The sequence below is a fragment of the Thunnus maccoyii genome, chromosome 10 (genome assembly GCF_910596095.1).
Source record: "Thunnus maccoyii chromosome 10, fThuMac1.1, whole genome shotgun sequence".
Lineage (NCBI taxonomy): Eukaryota > Metazoa > Chordata > Actinopteri > Scombriformes > Scombridae > Thunnus > Thunnus maccoyii.
The window spans coordinates 9,646,592-9,671,708 of NC_056542.1; the positions used below are offsets into that span (position 1 = coordinate 9,646,592).

Here is a 25,117-nt window from a genome sequence, read left to right on the forward strand (position 1 = left end):
TTCTGTGCCTGTTGATGTGTGTGCATTGTTGTAGGCTTATGCATGAAAGCATGTAGCTTAAACTGATTTTGGATTAAGGCTGAGCTTACAGGATTAGAATGTTCCACTAGCTGGATGGACACCTTAAATAGACCGACCTGACACCGTCAGTGCTTCAAAGCTGCTGAAGAATCAGTATCTGACAACTGGGAACAGACATTTCAACCAGAAGGCTGCTTCTACTAAAAACCTGTGGGTGAGAGTGTTTAGTATTGTGTTGAATGAAAACCTTGGATTCCCAAAATTTGATTTGACTGGTTTAAATATCATAGTTACAACATGATAAGAGTTTTTATGATGTTGTTTTTATGTTTTTCATCCTTAGGTCCTGACATTTATATTTATATATATATATATATATATATATATATATATATATATATATATATATATATATATATATTGTATTTTATTTTATTATTTAGATAGGCTACAGTATCTATTTTATTAATGGATGATGACATGATATACACCTGTGCTGGTTCGACATGTTTATTTTAAAACCATAAATACTGATTTGCTCTCTGGGAATGTTCAGGTTTCTTCTAGTTGTATGTTAAATTGTTACCATTGCCAGTTTTATTATGTTTAATTATAAGGGTGATAAATGCTTTGTTTGCACATAACTCTGAGTATTCATAAATATCTTTCTAATCTATTTTAAAAGGACTGTCATCACTTTTTGAATAATTGCAATTTTGATTTTTCTACAGAAATGGCTGATGTTTTCAGAGGCCTAAACCTACTTGAGACCCTAAAAGAGTCTATAGAGAACAATAAATTATCAGATGTTAAGGATGCAGTGGAAGATCTCCTAATCAGCAGGATCAATTTAGCTGTGGTTGGGGACCGTGGGGATGAAAAAGCTACCTTCATTAACTCCCTGCATGGCCTCGGTCCTGGAGACGAAGGGGCAGCTCTGTCGTCATCCCCTGCTGCCCCGGAGGAAGTGGCAGGCTACGCTAACCCTAAACAACCTGATTTCCGCCTGTGGGACCTGCCACCTGTCCCAAACACCTCTCCGTTTGAACCAGAGGGATACATGGATAGAGTTAAATTCCTCCGCTACAATGCCGTCTTTATGACATTCACACAGACACCTCAACCCAACAGCGTGGAGGTGTTCTTGGAGGCTCGGTCCCTGCAGCGACAGACAGTGTACTTTATTCTCTTAGCTTTGGCAAAAGACACAGAAAAGACCCTGGAAGAAAAGAGGAAAGCCAGTCTGGAGGTGCTGACATCACAGGGTGTTAGACAGCCCAAAGTCTACCTGGTGAGACCCCCCACTCTGGAGAAATTTGACTTCCTTGGTCTGTTGGAGGACATGGGTAGAGATCTTCCAGAGATCAGAGCCCACGCCCTTCTCTTGGCTCTACCAACACTCTCCTCCACCCTGGTCACCCAGAAAAAGGAGGCTTTCAAAGCACTAGTATGGGCTGCTGCCTCACTTTCTGGTGGGATGTCTGCTATCCCTGTTCCCCTTGTGGCCTCCATGGTGGACTCGAGTGTAGCGGTGCGGATCCTAACTAAAGCACAAATATCTCTGTGCCTGGATGATGAATCGGTTGAGCGACTGGCCCGACAGCGAGGCATTGAACCCACAAGACTTCAAGGCCTACGGACTTGTGTGCTGTCAGTAGAGGTCACCAAAGGGGAAGTGAAAAAGCGATTGGCGGCGGCAGAAAAGGACTTGGCAACAGTTTCGTCAAAGTTGGTGGAGATGGCGATGCCTAGACATGCCCGTTCTGTCAGCCGCTCCTTTACTGCCATGCTGCAAGCCTTAAATGGTGCCATAGATGAAATGGCTTCTGATGCTGAAAAGATAGTGGCTGCTGCTCTTGACATGGGGAACTAAGTGGGTTTCTCTTTGTGTGATGTTTCCTGTTTGTGTGGTTCACCCCCACTTTTATGATTTGTTATGAAAGAAACGCACTTTTTTTGCACTGCATTTTTACAATAAATCTTTTGATATGTTTTCATTCTTTTTGATGAGCATGACATGGTAAAGCATGCTGTAAACGCTGTATAAGCATAAATTCTGCAAATGGATTTCAATTACTGTATGTGCTTTGTGCCTGTTAAAAAGACATCACCCACGTACACTGAACAGTGGCTTTCACTTATAACAAAAGCATTAAATAGAGGAAGTGAGAGAGAGTGCGTGCATACTGTAGCAGACAAGATGAAGGGAAGGACTCTAAATCACCCTCATCAGAACAACTATTAAGGATTGTTTTTTCTGGTTGCATGATTGGGCATGCAAATTCTTTAAGATTTTAAGTCAACTGTGAAAACTTCCTTTTTTTTATAAATCTTATTCTTTTTTAGGAGGGTTGGTGTGTGCTACAGACCGCTATAAGTGGGTCCTCTGAGGTAAGAACAAGCTTATTTTTGAATTACTTTTCGGTCTAAAACATTTCCTCTATCATATTGCCTAATTTAAGATGTCATTTCTCAAGGTTTTACAATGTCTGTCTATAGAGAAAGTTGAGTTTCGATTTCTAAAGAAGCCTTTCACTTGAATGAGAAAATGTATTCTATTACTAGCGATTTGAATTCATCTTTCTCCAGGAAAAAGTTGTCTTTTTGTATCCACAAGAACTGTATACAGTGGCATTTGTATGTGATATGTAGTGACTATACAGTATACACAGTGTATGGAACCATTAAAGCACATTTATGTTTGACAATAATACATTATAAGTTTTGGTGGGGTCAATGATCAAATCTGTAGAATAAAGGCATTGCACTGCTTGTACTCTAAATATATTGTGTGTGGTGTATTATGGGTCTACTTACAGGGCTGGTAATGCAGACAATAGTGATTTAAACAAACAGCTGAAGTAAAATAAAAACAATTATGTTCGTCCACGTCATAATTTATATACTAAAGGAAAAAGAAACCTGTAATCTAAAGCCTGAAAATCTAATGAATCAAAAAATAAATGTTTGCTTTGGGCTTTGCTGTATCAAGACACAATAATTACAGCTACACTGGCATTTGCAACAGAACATTTAGCCTCAATATGCAATTATGTTTCTTTGAATTCTTTTTTACTAAAACAAAACGACAAGTTCCGCTAGTTGTGTGACAAAAATTTATTGGTCTGCAATGGTTCAGAATTTCTTTAACCACAAGTACACAACCATCTTGAAATGAGGAGGAAAGCACAGAATACTCAAATCAAAAACTAAAAAATCAAAACTATCAAATAAAGAAAAAAAGAGGAAGAAGAAAAATATTTAGACTGGCTGATTTGCATTTAAATTTTTCATCTAATTGGCTGACGGTCTTCAAACTATCTGGCAACAAGGCTAGTTTACAGTGATAAAACGGCCTCCGTGGTGTTACGCTCTGCAGTTGTGATATGATGTATACATTCATGTACACATAGACTTTTTTGTTCTGTTTTTGTTTTAGATATCAAGCTGTAATCTTGCAAGAAAATGAATGCTCAGACAGTCGGGTGGTTAATATTTCTGGCCCTAATAAAAAGTAGGAATTTTATTATTCAACTCTGATAACAATGTTTGCTTTTTAATATACAAGTTTTGCATTAAACTCATGTATCTTACCTGACTTTTTCCACTTGTGTTTTCACCACCACAGAATTGTCCTGTGGCAAAGGAATCCCATTTGAACTACAGAGCAAAGTTGAGGCTAAAGAGGGGTCATGTGTTGAAATAAGATGCAACATCAAAAACAAAGTTTCTGATGTTGATGGTGCATACTGGTTTTGGATGAAAAATGCAACTTGGTCTGACAATGATTATCGTGGCACTATTATTTACAGTAATGGTACCTCACAACATCCTGTCAGTCCAGACTTTGCAAAAAGAGTAAGCTATATCGGTTCTCCATCTTCAGAATGGAAGTCTCCATATTCATCAAAGCCACTATGCAGTATTTTGATCTGTGACTTGAAAAAAATCGACAGTGGAAACTATTCTTTGAGATATGTAGGATCTGATAAATGGTTCACCAGAGAAGAGGCGATCCTCACAGTTGACGGCAAGTAAAAAGATCAGAAGACACTGTACATAAATTGTGTCATGCAAACATTTAGAAATTTGTCTGGAGGCAGAAATGATCTGATTGGTTGAGTTAAGATTCAATTGGAGATAAGAAAAAAAAGATATAATATTTGGAGAAATTGTAGTGTTATATGAGAATAAACACATAATGTCTAGAAAAAGAGACTAAGAGTATACAGGCATGCTGTATTTAGGCTAAGTGGTGCTTTGAGCTGAATGCTTACACCTTTTAGTTTAGTGTGTTAACATTTACCAATTACCAGTAAACACGAACTACAACTGGGGTTGATGGGAATGTCATAGTTTTAACTAAATATTTTCTAATCTTAAATATTGGACATACATATAAAAATGTATATATAGTTCTGTTAATATTTTGCAACATTGCGTATTCTGTAAAGTAACCATTACATTTCTGCTGACATCTTTATTTCATTTTTTCAGAAAATCCATGCCTGGTTGTTTTTGAGACACCACCTGTAGTAAAGGAAAATGAGAAAATAACACTGAGATGCAATACTTCGAGTGCATGTCCTTCAAATCCAAAAATTGAAGGTTTGCTCTCAGTGCAGCTCTCAGAAGCTCCACAAAACAATGGAGAACATAAAAGCACCACAGTCCACTTTACAGCCAACTGGAAGGATGATGGGAAGGAGGTTTTATGCCAAACACAAGATAACACAGATAAATATATGGTTCGGAATATCAGTCTAATCATAGAATGTAAGTTCATAAATGTGGAGGGTATATTTATGTCATGTCAACTATTACAGTGATCATATTTACTACAACGTTATATACATTTACTATATAAAGGAACAATCCATAATCCAACTGTAAATTAAGGGTCATTCCTGCATAAAAAATCAAAACACAAGTCTGGAGCCCTCTCAAAGTGATTGACAGGTCTTCAGTCAAAGTTCTTCATGTTTGGTGATGCTGTGAAATGTTTAATATCAGTAACATTTAGTAGTAAAAACACGCCTATAATTTGTAATCTTTTGAAAAAGAACACTTGAATGAATGTTGATGCTACAACTTCAAAAGTAGCAAGTAGCATTACTCAGTTATGTGCTTTTACTAGTAATAAAGAAGTAAAGTACTGTAAATGAAGTACATTTTCGGTAGCTGTTACTTTACATTTATATTTAGAAATCAAGCAGCGGAGTTAGGTAGTGGAGCTGCAACATAAAAGGTTATTTAAGTATCTCAAAAACAGTCTGAGTTAGTTTTACAATTGCAGTTTTAATTTGCTAAACTCATTTGTGATAGCACTTTAAGACTGCTCAATACTTGCAAAATTGTTCAGCATATTTATAGACAACCCTTTACAAGGTCTAAAATCAAACATGACTGAATTCTTGTGAATATTTGACCTGCAATCCACCTATGCCGGCTGTATGCAGTCTGATTTCTCTCCAATTCATTGACACAGATGCTCCTAAAGACACAAGCGATGAGAGGAGCTCTATAAATGTCACAGAAGGACAATCTTTACCTCTCACATGCTCAATCAACGGACGTCCTAAGCCCACCTATACCTGGTTTCAAAATAATTCAATTCAGTTGGTTAACAAGTCACACACGATGATGATAACATCAGCTAAGGATTCACAGAGTGGAGAATACCATTGTGAAGCTAAAAACAAGCATGGGGAAACAAAATCAAACCCAGTCCTTATTAACGTTGTATGTGAGTATGTTTTTACTTGAATGATATTAATGCAGTGCGTATGTGATTTTCACTGGTTTTACGTTGTAATAATACTGCTGTAGTGCTTTATTCTTTATGGATTGTATTTTTTGAATCAACTTAAGGAAATCTTCTGTTTCAGACGCCCCTGATGTTAAGATAGAGATGACTTCACCAAAGTCTACAATCAGACAAGGAGATAAAATTATTTTAACATGTAACGTGAAGAGAAGCAAACCACCACCAAACAGTTACGCTTGGTTTAAAGATGACAGACAAATTGACATATTGGGAAAAACGTATAATGTTCAGAGGATCGAACCTGAGAATAGTGGCACCTACACATGTGTGGCGAATAACACTGTGGGTACTGGAAAATCACAGCCATTTCAAATTAAGGTTGAATGTAAGTTTCACAGCCCCTTGCAGTGTATGTCTGTCAAAAAGAGTGCACCACCATTGAAAGCATACTGAAAGATATTCTTTTCTTCCAGACGGGCCACGGAAGACGAACATTTCAGTCCCCCATCATACAGGAGTGAAAGTTGGTCACTCCCTCACATTCACCTGTGACACTGATGCCAATCCTGTCCCGCACAAGTACTCCTGGTACGGTTACAACAAAAATAAACAGATTTACGCCTCACAGTGGACATCCCAGACAACTACTGACAACAGCCTCCATTTGGAGAGTGTACAAAGGGCAGATGAATTATGTTACATCTGCAACGCCACCAACAACATCGATACAGGGGAGGATAGTCGGCTGTTATGCATACCAGTACTTTGTAAGTGATTGTTATGCTGACAATGTTCTATAATATTAATGATTCTTTAACACTTCCATCAAGTTGAGTATCAGAAAGATCAGCACTTACACCTGACTGATTCAGTCAACAAACAAGCACTTAATAATTGCCTTTCCTTGGCTATTTAAGTTTTCAAAGCAGTTTGTCTTCATGTTCATGGCTGTAATATCATGCTACATGTTCAAAATGAATTAATCCTCCTGAAAATCAAGCACACAGCTGCTTCCTCTCCACAGATCCTCCCACCAACATCACGCTGTCTATGGATACTGAGGTCAGGGAAGGTCAGCCCATCACCATCAAATGCACTGTTGAAAGTTTCCCACCGTCAATGCTCACCTTGAAAAAGACTTCCACATCGAGTCCTCAGTCTTCAGAATGGGTTATTACTGCTGAGCTGTCAGCTGATTTGTCCCACACATTTAATGTAACTTCAACCCACGCAGGCTCTTACACCTGCCACGCCGAAAACAGCGAAGGAACACAAACAAGCACAGAAAGGAAGTTGGTGGTGAAATGTGAGTGATTCAGCGGTGTATTATCTTTTAATTGTCTGAACATGAAAGAAATCACATGTACACAAAACTTTCCATTACGTTTTTCTGTAGTTTATTTCAAATGGCAAAAGCAGACTTTTACCATCTATTCTTCTTGAAATTAAGTCATTTTGATTACATGTCCAGTCTCTTAGTTCATGAGTGGTTCTCATTGAATCATAAAAATCATAAAATTATTCGTAGAATGTATCTACATGTATTACCTGTACTTGAGTATTTTCATTTTCAGCTATTCCGCTACATTTATTTGACATACTGTATTGTGACTTTGAGACAGTGATGGAAGAAGTATTCAGATCCTTTACTTAAGTAAAACTACCAAAACAGCAATGTAAAAATATTCCATTACAAGTAAAAGTCCTACATGAATAATCCTATTTAAGTTAAAGTACATAAGTATTAGCAGCAAAATGTACTTAAAGTATTAACGTAAAGCAGTGATTTGGTCCCTCTGACTGATATATTATTATATATGACATGATCAGATTATTTATACTGAAGCATCAGTGTGTAGGCAGCATGTTACTGTTGTTGCTGCTGGAGGTGGAGCTATTTTGATCGTGTACTTTATATACAGTTAGCTGGTTTAGTCTAGTTTGTTGAGACAATATCACCTTGCAATATACTGCAATCTAGTCTGGCCTCAAAAATAACCACAAGATTTGAATCCCCTTGTCTCTCATTTGCTGGGTTATTTTGTGTTAGAATGCATTATATTTTACAGGTATTCAAGTTGTTATGTCTACCTGTCTTTGTTTATAGTTTACTCCCTTTATGTACAAAGACTTACCTTGCATGGGCCCCTCTGACTAAACAGAAATATATCTTATATGTGTATAATCACATCAGGTTAATTAAGGTGCAGATGACAATCAGTTATTAAATGTTTGGGATCATAATATTGATTATTACAAAAGTCATCATGACTGACAGAAAATGTTTATATCTGACTCTTTTCTTTTTACTATATTTTGTGTAAATGCAGATGCTCCCCAAGATGTGGCCATAAGAGCTCAACCTAATCTTGTTGTGAATGAAAATAAGTCGTTGACGCTGGTCTGCAACGCCCAGTCCTACCCACCAGTGACCTCTACCACCTGGATGATTGATGGGAAGGAAGCCATCGTGAATACAGCTAAATCTTTCACTCTAAAGTCTGTCACTCCCTCTGACAGCGGACTGTACAGCTGCAAAGCCAGTAATGAAATTGGATCTAGACAATCAAAGCCAGTTGAGGTTCAAGTCAAGTGTGAGTAGACTGATGCACTCATTAAAGTGTATAATAATAATAATTGAATATACTGTAAATATTTGTGAGGCCAAAATGTTACTGTACAGGAGTCTCTAGATTTATTTTTGTATTTACCTCCAAAACAGATAAGAAAAAGTTTACATACAAACATTTTAATTTACATACACTGTATACACTCTAATGAAAAAAGTCTCATCAGAACAGTTAAACTTTAACATTTTGTCATTAAAGATTTAGCATACTTTTGCTGCCTTTAAGAGACATCACAACTTGCATTTGCAATCACGGTGCACAATCAGCAAGATAGCTATTACCACTGGGAAAGTGTCAATGATACTTATTTTGTTGGGCTCTGATGTTGGAGGTGAAGCGTGGAAGTTTTGCGCCTTCAAACATGAATTAAATAATTCTGCCATTGCACAAAAAAGCAGCTGTGTGCTCTTTGTTTTCAAAAATAAAAATACAAGCCACCATAAAGACAACTTGATACAGGTTCTTATTTTTTAAATTTCAGACAAAAAAAACAAGATTTACAAGCAGTGATTGAAGCCACTGAATGTATTTTTTTTTAAAGGTGTTTATAGCATCTTTTAAATAAGTCTGATGGTGCAGTTCTTGTAGAAAGACGAGACATCCTGGTGATGATTGGTGAGATCTATTTCAGTCCACCCATCTGTGTCACTAGGTCTAACCAATGGGGTGTAAGAGGCTGAGTGCATTGCTGCCTGCCACTGGGGGGTGCCAAAGTCATATTTTCAAATTCTACACATAGTGGCTTTAATGGCAGGGACTTTAATATTGTATTTTGTGAGTTCATCTATGCACAGTGAGATATTAAGTGAATAATTTTGAATTAAATCTGTTTCTCCCAAATTTCCTTAGATGCTCCAAAACACACAAACATCACAAAAGTAGTAGAGCAGCAGCTGACTAACGGTACGCGTGTTGTGATGTTGACCTGCAGCAGTCACTGTTATCCCCCAGTCAAACAATATGAATGGTACATGAAGATGGATGGTAACTCTAAAGACAAAAGAGTGTCATCCAGACAGAGCTACAGAGTGTTCTCAAACCAACCGGGAGTCTACTACTGCATCGCAGAAAATGAAATAGGTCGAAAAATGTCTGATCCATATGAGCTGTTTCTTGACGGTGAGTGAATTTCAAGGCCATGTATAATTTTAGGCATGAAGGAAAACACTGCATGATGAAGAATGGAAATGAGTTATAACTATATGTGTACTGTTTATAACCCTTTTGCTTTCCTAAGGGAGAAAGGATGAGGATTTACTGATGGCCAGTCTTCATCAGATTTCCAAAACATTTTTTTCTTCAAATAAAATCATGGCAGTTTGAAACTATACTACTTCTACATCTCTGAATCTACAGTATACTAATGCTCTCTCTCTTCCACAGGTGTCTTGAAAAAGGTTTTGATCTTCAGTTTTGGTTGTCTGCTCATTATTATTATTATTATTATTGCCTTTATCTACAGGTAAAGTATGAATAAGTCAGGTTTTTGATTTAAAAAAAAAAAAAAACCCTCACAGAAATGTAATTCGTATGTATAACCAGAGTTGTGTATCGTTATGATTTCAGATGCAGGAGGAACAAATCAATTCAACAAGGAACCTCGAACAGACTGCCCTGGTGGACCTGTTTCAGTTTTTTGGTGATGACTCATTTGTGCAACGTTTCTTCCTTTACTTTATTGAACAGATCAAGACAAAAATTATCTATCTTTAAGCGTGTATGTGTTAACCCATTCAGGCCTGCTGGAACAGCAACAGGAGGAGGAATCTGACGAGCGAGCCTGGCTTGGCTGAACCTTCCAGGAGTAGAGATGACCTCTTGCCATACCAGCCACGCCGTCCAAAGACCCAACCACCCCAGCCTCGTCCAGACACAACGTAAGACAGCAGCCCCACACACACATACACACACACTGTCCCCACCCAGGACAAGGGACACTCTGTAGGAAAGAGGGCCAGATGGGCTGCTGCCCTTGGTGTAGTCAAAGCATCTATTGAAGATCCTGGCTCAATGAGAGTCTGCCCATTCGTTTATTATAGTCAGTCACTGATTATGCATGTTTTTATTCTTATTGTTGTTGTTGTTATTCTGCAGTGCTGCATCCAACATCAACAGTGTTTACTGTGCTGTAAATCTGCCCAGAAAACAGGTGAGTCAAGCAATTCAAAGTAAGTTTAACAACACCCACATTAAGAAAACAGTAAGTGAAAAAAAATCCCGTTTTAGGAAGTAAAAATTATATTGTCTATTATTAAAAGGTGCAATCTTTTTCAAAAGAAAATAACTCTGATGATGTCTTCAGGAGCATTGCAGCTGGCTACTTCAAATTTGTTACAGAAAGCCTGTGTTGGAAACATGAGTATGAAAGACATGGGCATTTACCAGCTAGGGAGGGTCTATTGAAAGATGCTATTGCTATCTATACAAATAAAGTTATTATTATTGAGTTATATTATGGAAACTGTAGGAACCAGTGTTTATGGAGATTAACTAAGTCTAGGGACTAAAAGTCAGGATATCAGAGCCTCTGCTGCACCGCTTCTGACCATTCTTTTTTCATGAAGTCCTCCAATGTTGTTTACCTTTGACATGACAGAGGTTCTTTCCTAAAGGCAGACACATAAAACACTGTACAACTGTATAACTAACTATTCAACTAACTTTTCAGTTATGTTTTATTGAGCAAAGGCCCAGTGTATCCCAGGCTTCCTCCAACCTACATATAAATATTTTGGGTTTAAATATACTGCAAAGGCTAAAATTTAGAATCAAGTAACAACTAACATTTAATTTTAACTGACAACTTTTGAACATGATATTGAATATGATATATACAATACCATTCATAAGTTTGGACACACCTTCCCATTCACCTGAATGAGAGAGTGGCGAAACTCTTGAATGCTGTATCTTGTTAATACAAGATAGCCTATTAATTTGTATGCAAGATATAAAAAAAAAAATAAAAAATCTTTTAGGACTCTGACAGACCCACACAATTTCAACTTAAACATCACTTTAAAAATAATAGTAGCATTTGCCAGACCACTGTGCAAACATCTGCATTGGCCACTGCATTACTTTAGACGAGCAGATGTCTCTTTGACTGATCAAGCTGTTGCTTTGCCTGCTGTGCTGTAGCTGTGTCTTCACAGTTTGTCTTGTCAATAGTTGTCTGTCAGAACAATAATCATTGCATATTCAGTATTGTAGAGCCATGAATCACCGGATGCTTGCAGCAGAATCCATTTTAAGGCATGAATGAACTGATTCAGTTGCTTCTGTACATTTACTGGTGCCCTCTGTCTGCATCTGCTCAGGGTCCCTCAGCACAAAAGCCAAACAGAAATGGACATGCGGACGATGATATCCTCAACTATGCTTCTTTGCAGTTTGGAAATAAGCAAATGTGAGAATTTTTGTTGATTTAATTTATTTTGTTTTTTTAAGTTTTGCATGTAATACCAGGACATGAAAGCTATTATAACATGACAAATTGTATGATATTTTTTTCTAATAACAGACAGTCAAAAATGGAACAGGACACATATGCTATGGTATCCAAGCCAAAGCCACCCCAAAAGGTCAGCCATCCATGAAGCACATTTATTTAATGTTTATAATGTTTATGAGTTTATAACATTATAGCATTAATTTTGGCTAATGTTTTACATTCTGGCCCGTGACATACAGCATAACTATTCCCAACTTACAGTATAATTTCCTTGCCGTTTGGGAGGAATTTAAAGAGAACTTATAGTGTAAGTATTTTTAACCACCAAGTATTTATTCTGTTATTACAGGGTACAGTATGACCTTTATTGAGCAATAAAGCTGGGAGTTTTGGGGAAGATGGGGTAATGAGTTCTGTAGCACTCAATAAATCTGAGTACAGTAAGCAGAATTTTTATGATGAGGTTTCTACAGTAAATACGGCTGAACTGTAAACAAGGACCAAAATACACTGTAAATTGGGAATAATTATGCTGCACATTGCAGGCCGTAATCTAAAGCAGCACCTCATTTCATTTAATGTCTAATGTTAATATATGATGTTTGTTATAGTCAATGATTACAATAAAGCTACTTTTTTGAAAACTAGAAAAGAAGTAGGATGATGTTTTCTGTTTAGAAAGACAATGAGTTAATCAAGGAAAACACCTCCAAGTCCTAATACCAATAAAATGAGTCTTTTATATTCATTTTGCTGTTCATTAAATCCAGATACTGTCAGAAATTATAGCACCAACAATCTTGTGACACTCTCTGCTATCGTCCTAGAATGAACAAGAAACGATGGAGCCATATGAGAACATACAGCAAATGCAGCGTACGGCACATGCAGCCAAAGCTCCAGATCCACTAAACTATGACTCAGACACCAGTGAGGATGAAGTAGAGCTCAACTATTCACAGGTGACCTTTACCCCAAAGCTGGGACATCAGAGAGACAGCACAGACTCCAGCACCTCTGACGAGGAATATGAGACTCAGTACTCCGAGGTCAAACTCTGAGTACAGATACAGAATAAATCCATTACATATACTTATACTTACATGTACATATACTTATCTTAAAGGTATAGCCAGTTGTGCCAGAGCTATCCTGAATCATGGTCATAATCAAATCATCAGGGTTTGTTTATTAATTTAGGGTTTATTAGTCTACTATATTGTTCTTTTTTACTCCTAAAATATCATTTTTATGCTTTCATCACTTTTGTCATTTTTTTGCTTTCTTTTTTATATTTGAAATTTTTATTGTCACCTTTAAGAAAAACAGAAACAAAATCATTCTTTGTGGCAATACACACAAGTGACCTTTTATGAAAACATAAATATTAAGATTTGAAAGAAAAGTAAGAAAAGAAAAGAAACAATATACCAATCAATATATCATACATCATGTCTGAAACAACCTGAGACATATTAGCTCTGTTTATTACATTGTAAATTAATGTGCGTCGGACTTTTGGGATGTGTGTGTTTTACCTCTCTGCTTTCATCGACATGAGGTGTATTAGTGTGCAGTAGCAAGTGACAGAGGGGACAAAAGGGTTATGAATCCAAATCCTCATCTAAAATATAGATATGAGTTGATTAACATATTTTTGGCAAAACTCCTAAAGTGTAAATATTTTAAACAAGCTGTGTGTGGACAAATGTACATTAACATTTATTGACTTTACTTTGTGTTTGGGAACGTGCTCCAGAATGACATGGCTGTAATGTTGTAAAGCTGCAATCATTTTTTAAGGCTCATTTATGAAATATGAATAAATTGCTTTGACTTCCACTTTTGTGTAAATACCAACTCAAATGCAGGACAAATGGCTTCCTTTTTTATAATCAAGCTCAAATATATAATTATGTCTATTAAAGTTACAATGAATAAACACATATAAAGTTTACCAATAAAGTTTTTTGATATATATGACTGTCTACCTGCTTTTTCACTATGCACGCTTTTCAACAATAAAGTAACAAATAGACTATTAGACAAAAGTTAGCATTTAAGTATTAAACATGTACAGACATAATACATGTGTCGTCATTTATCCACAGTACAATGCTGAAGAATAATGCTTGTGAGTTTAAAATTAGGAGGGAACATTTATTGTTATGGTTGATTGTGAGGAGGTTAAAGTTTCATCCCCAGCATGCAGATTAGTGCTGACATCTGCAATGTAAGGTAATTACTTGTTTTCTGCTTTGCTAGACATTTTTTCAGTAAAGAGACACAAGAAAGATTAACAGAAAAGTTACAATGACAACAGTTGAGAGCTGAAATTGAAGCCACAAATGTGTGACATCACTTATCCTCACTTTAAATAAAGTTGCCTACAACGCAGGCTTTAAGAGGCCGTTCTCAGCCGGGCCGTCACTGACAGATGAACACAAGTGAGATATAGCAAAGTCCAGTAGCTGTGGGAGCCCAGAATATCATTTCACTAAAGTTAAGCCATAAACTCACCACTGACCTGTCCTATGAGACTTTCCCTTGTCCAAAATCAGTGTCTGAAATTGTTCTTTCACCCTTTGCCTCTCCTCCGTTGCTCCCTTTAGAGTGCAGGTGAATCTCAGCGTACTCAGCAGTCTTGGAGGCGAGGCCTCTGATCTCCCCCTCCACAAGCTTACTGTCTGACTTGGCCTGGAGTTTAGTAAAGTCGACATCGGCATAGAGTAGTGGGTCTTCCTTTACTCCTCCTCCTCCCTCTATGATGGCTTTATTGACATAAATTACATCCACTTGTGAAGAGTTGGTCTATGGGAAAACAAGAGCAATTTGCTTCAGGAAAAAGAGAAGAAGAGATAACATTTCTCTCTCTACCCAATTAGACCTGATTAGATAGATTGGCAGTCATGTTGTGTTGCATTGCTGACATCTGCTCCACTGTTAAAAGACACTCCAACATTCTGGGAAAAAGGCTTGTTTGCTTGTTCAAAGTAGAGCGTGCACAAACCAAATTCCAAATAATGGTTATATCTTACAGTTACAAACTATTTATGTTGTTTGCAAAGATGTAAAATCAGTGCCCCAGCTCACTATGAGAAATGAGTGGAGGCAGTGTAATGCACTGCTTCCATAATTTAGCAAAAACGGTATTTGGAACATGCTAAGCGTTACGTTAATGTTACATACACCTCTCGAGCTTACGGGGGCATTTTCATTTTAACATTTTCAGAGTTCTTGGAGGACAGATTTTTTTCAGTTTTGACAGAGCGAGCCTTGAAGTTTCCTCTCACTTCTAGTCATTGCTAAGCTAAACTCACCAAGACCTATTTCTGTCCTGGACACACAGAGATGACAATATTCTCATCCAACAGCAGGTTTAATCCCAAAAAGCAAATTTCTTGAGATGTTTAATTGGTCCATCACATTAAATGCTTTTGGTACTGTACTTGTGGGACGTGTGAAGGGTCCTGTTGTTATGCATCTATAAGCTTTCACCTTCATACACATACAGTATGTGTGCAAGGACATAAACTCACCTCATTAGTAACTAAAATGTCTGAAGTGTCCACCAGTTCGTTGTCGGGTGAGAGGCTGCCTTTCCTGTTCCTTCTGTAGGACCAACACAAAATGTCATTGTTATATTTACAGTAACAGAATTAAAGACACATAGAGCTTTGCTTTGAATAATGATCTGTGTCTGATATGGATTCCACAGAAAGTTCAACTACTTAATCAAAATACTTAAATTTACATCTACTACTCCCTCTACCACATTAAAAAAAGAAGAAAAAAAAAAAGAAGAAGAAAAGTTCATTTCAAAAGTTGAAGATGAAGAACACCACACATGCCTAAGTTTCATATTGGACCACGATTGGTTATTAGCTGTGAAATCACAAAATCATTCATGATTCTGATATACTTTTTAAACTGTCCATTTTGAGAGTGACAATAGAAGTGCAATATTAAATTATTGGAGTACTGTTATAAACTCAGATTTAAGGTGAGCACAGGGAAACTTTCCTCTTCAGCAAATGAATGTAAAAACACCCTTCTAGTGTCTCTGTACACACATCATTCTGCACAGTGAAGCTTAAACATCCAACTGCTGCAAAAGTAAAAATAAGCAAAACACATTTGTGAGTGGTGGGAGGCTTTTAAATCCCTTATGTCATGGTCATATTTAGCAATGATCAGTGGTAGGCATGGTTGCTAATTGATGTTTGATTGCCAACCTGGGTTTACCTCCAACCGCAGTGTCAAGGTCTGACTCTTTTCCATTTTTCAACCTGTTTTCAAAATGTCCTGTTGTTAACAGTGATGGTAGTTAGTTTATGTCCCTCACCTGCAAAAGAATAGCAGCAGCGGAGCACACAACAGCAGCATCCCCAGCGCTCCCAAAGCAGATCCAATCAGCAGAGACACAGTATGGATGCCTGAAAAGCCACAACAATATATTATGATCAGTATTACTAAAAGAGCCAAATTATGATTAAGAAAAGCCAAATATATAAATGCATACCTAGCTGGGTTTCACTGGAGGACACATTGAATGCAAAACTATCAGAGCCCAGTGAGTTGATGCTGACACAGACCAGAGAGGGCATGTCTTCATCCACACGGTACAGGGTGATGACACTCCTCATGTCCATGCTCCCCAGGGACACTTCTCTGATTGGCAGGTCTGCTGAGTGATTGACAGGCTCCCCAGCCAATTCCCAAACCAGGGAGGGAGACGGGTTTCCTTGGCTGTCACAGGCACATCGGACCTGGGATAAAATCTTGACACATTGGGAGGAAGGTAGGATCTCTGGAGCAACTGAGGAGGAGAGGAGCAGGTATTTGGCTGTTTGTGTATACTTTGCCAAGCTTCTTGGAATAAATAAAGGCTTACAGTTAATTTTAAAAAAAGATAAATGAATCTCACATGTGACATCCATCTTGACAGGCTCAGAATATTCAGCTCCATGGACATTCAGAGCTTCACAGTAATACTGATCCTCTGAAAGTTTGGTAACATTGAAGGTGAAGTCTTGCTCAGACCCCACCATCTCCTTTTCACTTCCTGCCACTCTGTACCAGGTGAAGTTCGTTGCCACTGGATTGGCGATGCTTATGCAGGTCAGAGTCACAGAGCTGCTGTCTTGCGCCGGACCAGAGGGGTCAGCCAAAACTGAGGTGTTCTTGGGGGGATCTGAAAGAAATAGTATTCATGTATTTCTGTGTCCAAGGTTATTTTGCCTATTTATAGGTTTAACAGACATACCGATTCATAAATTTTTATTTGGTGTGTTCAGTTTTTTTTTTAACTTTGTTAAGTCTTTTTTTTTTTTTTTTTTTTTTTTTTTTTTTAGGCTGGAATGAAAAAAAATTGAGCACCCATTTAGGGCAGTCTCTCAGCAGCACAAAAGCAGATTTACAATAAACTAAAAACAACCAGATGTGACAAAAATTTGAAATATCTTTGAAGAGAACATGAGGTTAACATGAAGTTTTCTCAACTGCTTTTTCCAATGTCATGACTGAGCTTTGAGCTCCTTAAAGTGCATGGAAAAAAACGGAAATTGTTCAGTGACAACTAGGCAAACTGTGATATGATTGAAAGCTCAGAAACAGCTACAAAATAGACTGTTTCCAGGTCAAGAATAATTTGATTCACCACATACTTGATTTGCCCTCGTACTGAGAAAGAAAATACAAATAAATATTTTGTGCCTTTCAACAGTTGTGTGAAATTTCAGTAAAATTAAGTCATTGCCTGACTGACAATTTGTATAAATAAATAAATTGTATAATGTTAGACACTATAAAGGTTTACTAATAATAATACTTTTAAAGTCTAAATTCAATTAATTTTCAAATATAAGTTGTCTTTTCAGTAAACTGAGACAACCCAATCATTTTCTGTGGTTGGAAATGATGTCTTAATAGGGACACACACCAAACAAAACATCTACACATAAATTAACACACTGGAACACATGTGGACATACAACAGAGCTCAGTCGTGATGGACCACTGATATAGAAAAAATTTTGAGGTTGTCACGCAACATGACAATGGGTTACTGTCCACGTTCCAGACACTCTAGTGTTGCCCTGTGACTGAGTCTTGGCCCCAGATCATGTTTGGGTGCCCACAGCTGGACAAAATATACAGTAGAGCCATATTCAGTGTATGACCACATTGGAAACATACAGTTTTGTTGTCATGGGTGCTAATCAATGTCATTTTTGTATTAAAGTAACTTACATTGAATGTCCAGCTGGATCGTTGCTGAGGTTTCTTCTCCCAGGTCATTTTTTGCTTCACAGTGGTAGTCACCATTGTGGCTCAGGTCGACACCGTCTATAACCAGGAACGGTCCAGGCTCCTTATCCTCCTCCTCATCTTTATACCAGGTGTAGTTGGTCACAGGTGGGTTGGCACGGCTGCTGCAGAACAGAGTAATAGAGCTGCCCTCCACTATTGGACCAGGAGGGTTGACGATTACTGATGTTTCCTTCGGAGAAACTAGAAAAACAAACACAAGTGTGGGTTCAGTCCATGTTGCTGGCCATTATATGTCATTTGTCTTTCTGTATCTCTCTGACTTACATTGTACATCTATTAGAGTGATGGATGAGTTCTGGGCTCCATATCTGTTACTGGCTGTGCAGTAAAATTGACTGTCGACTTCTGAGACTGTAGATGAAAGCCACTTCTTAAAACCCACAGCTGTCACCTGATCGCCATCCACTTTATACCAGGTGAAGCTGTCTACAGCTGGGTTTGCATCAGTGTTGCAGGTCAGAGTCACCAAGCTACCCTCTTTCACAGGACCAGAGTAATTGACTGATGTGTTATATGGAGCATCTGGAAGAGAATTTTGGTCAGGTAAGGTGTTTCTCACTTTAAGTCATCAAGTCTGCATTTGTAAATGTTTAACAAACTGCATGTGAGGGTTTTGGTTGAGATACTCTGCAGTAGTAGACAAACTGTCTATTTGAGGGGTCTTTCTGTTTCTGTTTAAATAAAGAGCTATACAAAAAAGACAAAGCAAGTTATGCTTTGTGAAGTGAAGTGAAGGATAAACACCACACAAATGGATTTTTCACAACCGAGAGCAGCAAACTAAGAGTTGCTTTTTATGGGTGCCTTACTACCATACTTTAAAGAACTAATAAATGATTAACATTAATAAAACTGGCAACTTTGAAATCCTTTGTAACATATGCCTAATTAGAAAGTCGTAATAACATGTCAGATTACATAAAATTAAATGACATGATGTGATCTGAAACAAAACACAACAGCACGACATGAACAAGACATGAAAATGCCAGAAACATACTCACAAAAAACATGGAGGGTCAAACTTCTTTCATACAAAAGGTCACCGTTGCCATCCTGTCGGTTGTAGAGCGCAGCGCAGGAGATCTTCTGTCCATTGTGGAGGTAAGAGGCAGTGAAGTTCATAACAGAGGCCATAGAATTAATTTCCATATATTCCTCTGTGTCACCTATACTGGGTGTCCATGTCAGAGCTGGAGGCAGAGTGGGACAGGGAGCTGCAGCTGAGCAGTTCAACCTCACCAGAGTCCCTTCTTCTACTTCCAGTTTGGATGGAGTTATGGTAGGTCTGGGCAGTGAATCTGAGGAGTAAAACAGTGAGAAAATGGTAAGAGTAAGTCAAAAATGCCAAACAAATGTGGCTTTACATGTGCAACAGTAAAAGGACATAACAGTCACCTTGAATATTAATAAGGACACTCGTGTGAAAGTTGAACTTCAGTGTGTTGTCACACTGTAGTCTGAAGTAATAGTTGTCATAATGGTTCGATGGCATGTTGTTGAAGATGGTAGTGCAGTCCTTATTGCGCAGGATCCCTGTTAGGTTTCCTTGCAGGATGTTTAAGCTGGCACTTGTTCCAGTGAGGCTGGAATCAAACACCTGCGTTTTGCTCCAGCTGCCTCTCTTCCATATGGCTTTACATGAATCATCCAGGTATGTATCATATTGTGAGGGCAACTTGAAACTGCAGGGGATGATTACACAGGATCCACTCAGTCCCAGTACAGTCTGAGGCATGAAGGCTGCCCAGTTTTGACATAAGCTACCTGAGGTGGAAGATTAATAATTACACAAAAATCAAGTATTCCTTTAAGTAGTAAATATCACAAATGACTGTTTTAAAAGACGGATTCACAATTTTTCAAGTCTGTCCAAAAACAATATTCAGGTGCCCGAATCAACACTGAAACATGTTTTTCTTGCTGTAATCATTCCTCCTCTTCCTACAATGTAAGTGTTGGGGAACAAAATCCATAACCTTCCTCTCTTGCAAAAGTGTATTTAAAAGTTTATTCGAAGCTAATATGAATAAAAATTAGTCAAATAAAGTCAGTATCTTTCAAAGTTACTGTCTTTTTAGTGGCAAATTACTTCTTTTTGTTATGATCCTTCCATTGCAGCTGAACAGGAAAAAACTGTCCATCGAGACACAAATACAGATTTTTTTTTACCAGAAAGACTGTAACTGCCACTTTATTTGGCTAACTCAGACGGCTGGAGCACTTTATTATCTTATACATTTTTGCTCAAAACAAGGACTGTGATTTGAAAAATTGTGAAAAAATCCTTTAAAATTCAGCAAAAACACATAGAAAACAATAAAATTAAAGAAAAAACCAAACCATCCAAAAACCACACCAAAAAGTAAATATTAAGACCAAAAAAATGCAGAATAGCCTACCTTGAAGAAGACAGCACATGAGGAATACCGTAACAGCACCTGTCATGCTTTTCTGTTGGGTTGATAATCCTACAGAGAGGCGCAATATATAGGTCACCAGCCAGGATAATAAAGTAATTCCCAGTGTTGTTGAAAGTAAAATAAAGGAGGGATGCACTGTTCCAACTTTTTCAGTCCTGGTACTGATACCTGGGCTTTGGATATCAGCCAACACTGAGTAATAATCTGATACCAGTGTTTAATTAATAAACTCTATGCCTCACTGTGTGGAAGAGACTGGGATCATTCTTTTATGTGTAAGGCAACATCAGGCTTGACTTAAACATTTCTTTCCTGACTTTGTAAAACAAAATGTAACAAATAGATACATAGATATAAATTTACTGAATTGTTTTTTTATTAAAATAATGGTATTTAAATACCAGATCAGCCCATTGTCACTGATACCTGATCTAGCTATCCAGCTATACGAGTCAGTATCAGACCGATATCTTGATATCAGTATTGGTAGTATCGGTCCATCTCTAAAATAAAGCCATAAAATTGTATTTACAATAAAATTATTTTGTCAAAATGTCAAGAGTTACAGTATACACTGTACAAAATTGTCATTTTAACATTATTGCATTAAAAACTCTAAGTTCCCCAATTTAGCATTTAAGTTTACAAACATTTAATAAATTATTTATAACGCACTACAGTGTAGTTAAACACAGATATAAGGAGATTTTAAGTGTATATTAAAGTATAGTATTTGTCAGCAATAACATATAACTTTTGACATATTTTTATTACTATTACATCTCTCTTTTACTGTATTATCATTCATTATCTGTTCATACACCAGCCTCCATGAACAGTACGGGTCATACAGAAGTTGTTGACAAATAAATCAATAAACACTTACTGTATATCTACAAACAACTACATTAATGTTTTATAAACCATTTATTAAATGCTTGTATGCTGCTTATGAACACTAAACACGGGGACTTAAAGTACTGTTACAACATTAACTTATAGTGTAGTATGATAATATTGTGACTGTTCTTACTACTAAAAGGGGGGAATAATGTGCACAGATAAAAACTCATCATTGTATTATGTTATTACTACACCTATAAAACTGCTGTTACATTGAAAATATTCTATGATAATGAAGCCATAGTATTTCCATCTTTCACACCAACTCATTTTCACTACAACCAATTTTTTTGCATTTGTTTTGCAAAACAGTATTCTGGAAAGTAACAGAGGCTACAACTGTCAGAACAATGACACAGATTAAATTAAAAGCACGAATATGCACAAGAGGTGAAAATGAGTAAAAGTATGCATCCTGGAAAGTTATGAATACTTAACTATGTGAACAATATTTTTAACATTGTTTTCAAGGAGAGTGCATAATCGGATGTGTTTGCATTGGACCTTAATAAGTTTGTGACAAAGTATTTATTTCTACATATAGTTATGTAAAAAGTTAAGTAAAAAGATCTAATGAATTAATGAACAGGATGAGTCAATTATATGATAACATTTTACAGCCACCATTTGAGTTTTCTGAAAATATAGCCTTACCTTAAAGTCAATAGTGATGTTCAGCATAGAGTGTCTTTATTTTCTGGAAAAAGAGCATATTTTATATTTAAAAACAAACACCTCACTTAATTTTACAGTAATACGATATATACTGATAACTAATTAAATGTTTTTGAAATTGATGAAGGAGCAAATAAAGGTTTTACCAGCATTGAGGGGTCAGTGGTAATAATCCAACAACTGAGTCATGTCAGACTGGTGGTGTGTCGTGATGGCACACTAAGCTGTTGTAAGATTGGTCTGGGGGGGTGGCACTCTGCACAACAACAGGGTGTTGATTCTCACTTCATACTGATGCAAGTCTCTTCAGTTATTTTCTGATGGAATCACACTATATGAATTATAAATACAATAAATAATACTTAAACCCAAGCAGAATTTGATAATAAAATACAAATGTGTGTTATTCATATTTTTTGGAGGGAATATAAGATATGAACATATGATGACCCCTGTTTGCTGTGCAGTTTACCTGGTTGTCTGCTTTGTTTTGCAGGTGATCATTAGCATATCCACCCTGGCTGCTGCTCCAGCTCTCCCCTCTTCCCCACAGATGCATTTTTGATTTATTTATGTTGCTTTATTCCTTATTTTTGCTTTTATGTACCGTACAACAACCCGACACACACTGTCCACTCATACGCACTATACTACTGATTATACTGATACCCACACCTCATATAAGAAATAGTTAGTTAGTTAGTTAGTTTAATTTGACTAAATAAATGATCTCCTGTTAAACACTGACATGGCGTGTTTCCCTTTTGTCATGGCCACTTGAGCCAGGTAATAACAAATAAGTTGAACAAAGGACTTACAGTAGTACTGTGCATTCATTTAGTGTTTGTTTCAAGCACTAAGCTAAATTATTTGCATATTTGACTAAACTAGACAACAGGGCTTTCAAGGGACTCTCCATAACCTGTTGTTCCCCTTCTCCTTTTCACAAAGTTAGGTTATAAAAAAAAGGCAATAAATGAAAAGTGCAGAGCAAGAATTACCTTTGAAGTTCTTCCCTACATGTTACACCCTGTGCTATCTCTGTGTTATGGGTATATGAATACCTAGAGGTCTCTGTGGAGTGGCAGTGTGGTAGGTTTTAGCTCAGCGGTCAGCGCAGTCGTCAACGATCTGGGAGTTCGAGAGATCAATTTGAGACCCGTTGTGGGGACTTTCTTCATAAGCTTGTTCATTCATGAACACTTACTGTGTCACTTAATAAAAAATGTAATAAAAAACAAAAACAGCATTTGAAGCCTATTTACACTTTTATTCAAATACAAATACAAATAATTTTGCTACCTCAACAAAAAGAGATACAAATACAAATACTGGGCTTTCTGCACATCCCTACCTCCTACAAAGTGGCCTACAGAGTGGCTCAGTGTAAAAAGCTGCACTCCGGCTGAGGAATTAATACTTCCTTCCACTATTAATATGGTTTCAACTACGATTGATGAAGCAACAGCAAGCAAACTAAAGGTTATTCCTCTGTCAAATAATACTATCGCAAGGCACATTTATGACATGTCATAAGATATAGAGGAGCAGCTTAATGACAAGATTCAAGACAAATATACCAGCTGCTGATTTCAGCAACTGGTTCAACCAGGCAACTAGTTCACCACCATTGACCTGAAAGATGATTATTTTAATGTCGAGGTGGTGCCGAAACACAGGAAGTTTCTGCGTTTTGCCTTCCAGGAGATAGCCTACGAGTACAACGGGCTAACATTTGGCTACTCCTTGGCTACCCACACGTTCAGCAAGTGTGTGGACGCAGTGCTGCAGCCACTGCACGACCAGGGCGTGAGGGTCTTCTTTTATCTAGACAACCTCATTGTCATGGCCAGGTCCAAATAATGGGTCATTTTTCACACAGCCAATTTTGTGCTGTACCTAACCTTACCCAATTAGGTATCACCATCAACTGGAGCAAGAGCACCCCCCAACCACGCCAGCAGGCGGAATATTTAGGAGTTGTGCTCAACTCGATCAGATTGCAGGCTGCTCTGTCAGAACCCAGGTGAACCCTGAGAGCCATCCATGTTCTGGGTCTGGAGAACAGGGGGACTGACCTCATGTCGAGGGGTGGCCCCCTGGCAGATGAGTGGGTTTGGAACCATTTTGGGAAAGCGGAAGTGGACCTTTTCACTTGTTGAAACAACACCTACTGCCCATTCTGGTTCTCCCTGACGCTAGGAGACGCATTTGTACACGCACCATGGCCAAAGAGGCTGCTTTATGCCTTCCCCCATCTTCATCTCATTACTCTGCTACTGCAGAGAGTGAGACAAGAGCAGCTGCCAGTCATCCTGATAGCCCCAGACCGCCGTTGGATGCCGTGGTATGCAGAGATGACCCAGATGTTGGCAGCCCAGCCCTGGGCCATCTCCAAAGTATAGGAGGCCATGTCCCAGGAGGCGGGCTCGATAGGCGTGCTGCCCATGTTGGGCCAACCTCTCCAGGGTTGGCTCTTGAGAGGGACAGGCTGATGCAGGCTGGACTGTCTGTACAGGTGGTACAGACCATCCAAGTAAGAACAAAATTAGAACGTGCATGCTGCTGTATCCCCTTTAATGCTTCCACTCTAAAAGTGACTTGTTCTTTTAGTTTTTTCAAAAGAAGTTGCAGTTCTGTATTAAATACGATGTTTCAAATAAATTCTATAGGAGTTTTCAAGCAAAGGACATATCTGACAGTGTGTTTATGTGGGTGCATGTAGGTGGGGGAGTTTGTATGTCCAGCTAAAGAAACCACTCTTTGCAGGGCCTTGCAGTCGTGTTCAGTGCTGTTTCCATACCAGGCAATGATGTTCCCCATCAGGACACTCTTGATGGTGCAGGAGTAGACATTCCTCAATATTGGAGGGGATACCTGGAATTTATACATAACAAAGTAGAAAAAAAAC

At 37.8% G+C, this 25,117-nt stretch overlaps 3 protein-coding genes across 3 annotated transcripts; 2 read left to right on the forward strand and 1 right to left on the reverse strand.

The window, feature by feature from the left end:
* The first annotated feature begins 754 nt into the window (after positions 1 to 754).
* Positions 755 to 1,894, forward strand: irgq2 (immunity-related GTPase family, q2). The gene has a single exon (XM_042423620.1). It carries the CDS (start codon positions 755 to 757, stop codon positions 1,892 to 1,894), a length of 1,140 nt encoding a protein of 379 aa, XP_042279554.1.
* A 45-nt stretch (positions 1,895 to 1,939) lies between these two features.
* si:dkey-24p1.1 (uncharacterized protein LOC556718 homolog) lies at positions 1,940 to 13,128 on the forward strand. Its single transcript, XM_042425124.1, has 17 exons — positions 1,940 to 2,412; positions 3,461 to 3,535; positions 3,650 to 4,051; positions 4,519 to 4,797; positions 5,510 to 5,767; positions 5,910 to 6,173; positions 6,262 to 6,555; positions 6,813 to 7,094; positions 8,119 to 8,382; positions 9,268 to 9,537; positions 9,802 to 9,880; positions 9,985 to 10,057; positions 10,156 to 10,295; positions 10,513 to 10,567; positions 11,739 to 11,827; positions 11,942 to 12,002; positions 12,700 to 13,128. The coding sequence occupies exons 2-17, from the start codon at positions 3,487 to 3,489 to the stop codon at positions 12,931 to 12,933; spliced, it is 3,093 nt and encodes a 1,030-aa protein (XP_042281058.1). The 5' UTR covers positions 1,940 to 2,412; positions 3,461 to 3,486; the 3' UTR covers positions 12,934 to 13,128.
* A 6-nt stretch (positions 13,129 to 13,134) lies between these two features.
* Positions 13,135 to 24,332, reverse strand: LOC121905404 (myelin-associated glycoprotein-like). Its single transcript, XM_042423621.1, has 10 exons — positions 24,239 to 24,332; positions 19,604 to 19,972; positions 19,210 to 19,506; positions 18,470 to 18,727; positions 18,125 to 18,385; positions 16,800 to 17,066; positions 16,395 to 16,691; positions 16,218 to 16,308; positions 15,412 to 15,484; positions 13,135 to 14,683 (listed from the first exon to the last, which is right to left on the reverse strand). Exons 1-10 carry the CDS (start codon positions 24,330 to 24,332, stop codon positions 14,405 to 14,407), a joined length of 2,286 nt encoding a protein of 761 aa, XP_042279555.1. The 3' UTR covers positions 13,135 to 14,404.
* Positions 24,333 to 25,117: the final 785 nt, after the last annotated feature.

Bases quoted from the DNA above. Each gene is read 5' to 3' on its own strand.
- irgq2 (XM_042423620.1), top strand. From the start codon at position 755: ATGGCTGATGTTTTCAGAGGCCTAAACCTACTTGAGACCCTAAAAGAG.
- si:dkey-24p1.1 (XM_042425124.1), top strand. From the start codon at position 3,487: ATGAATGCTCAGACAGTCGGGTGGTTAATATTTCTGGCCCTAATAAAA. The intron at 4,798-5,509 runs GTAAGTTCATAA...TCATTGACACAG, and splicing joins TATCAGTCTAATCATAGAAT to ATGCTCCTAAAGACACAAGC. The intron at 8,383-9,267 runs GTGAGTAGACTG...AAATTTCCTTAG, and splicing joins AGTTGAGGTTCAAGTCAAGT to ATGCTCCAAAACACACAAAC.
- LOC121905404 (XM_042423621.1), bottom strand. From the start codon at position 24,332: ATGGTTCCAAACCCACTCATCTGCCAGGGGGCCACCCCTCGACATGAG. The intron at 19,973-24,238 runs GTTCACCTGGGT...CTTCCACCTCAG, and splicing joins GAACATGGATGGCTCTCAGG to GTAGCTTATGTCAAAACTGG. The intron at 16,309-16,394 runs GTATGCATTTAT...GTGGCTTTTCAG, and splicing joins CTCCAGTGAAACCCAGCTAG to GCATCCATACTGTGTCTCTG.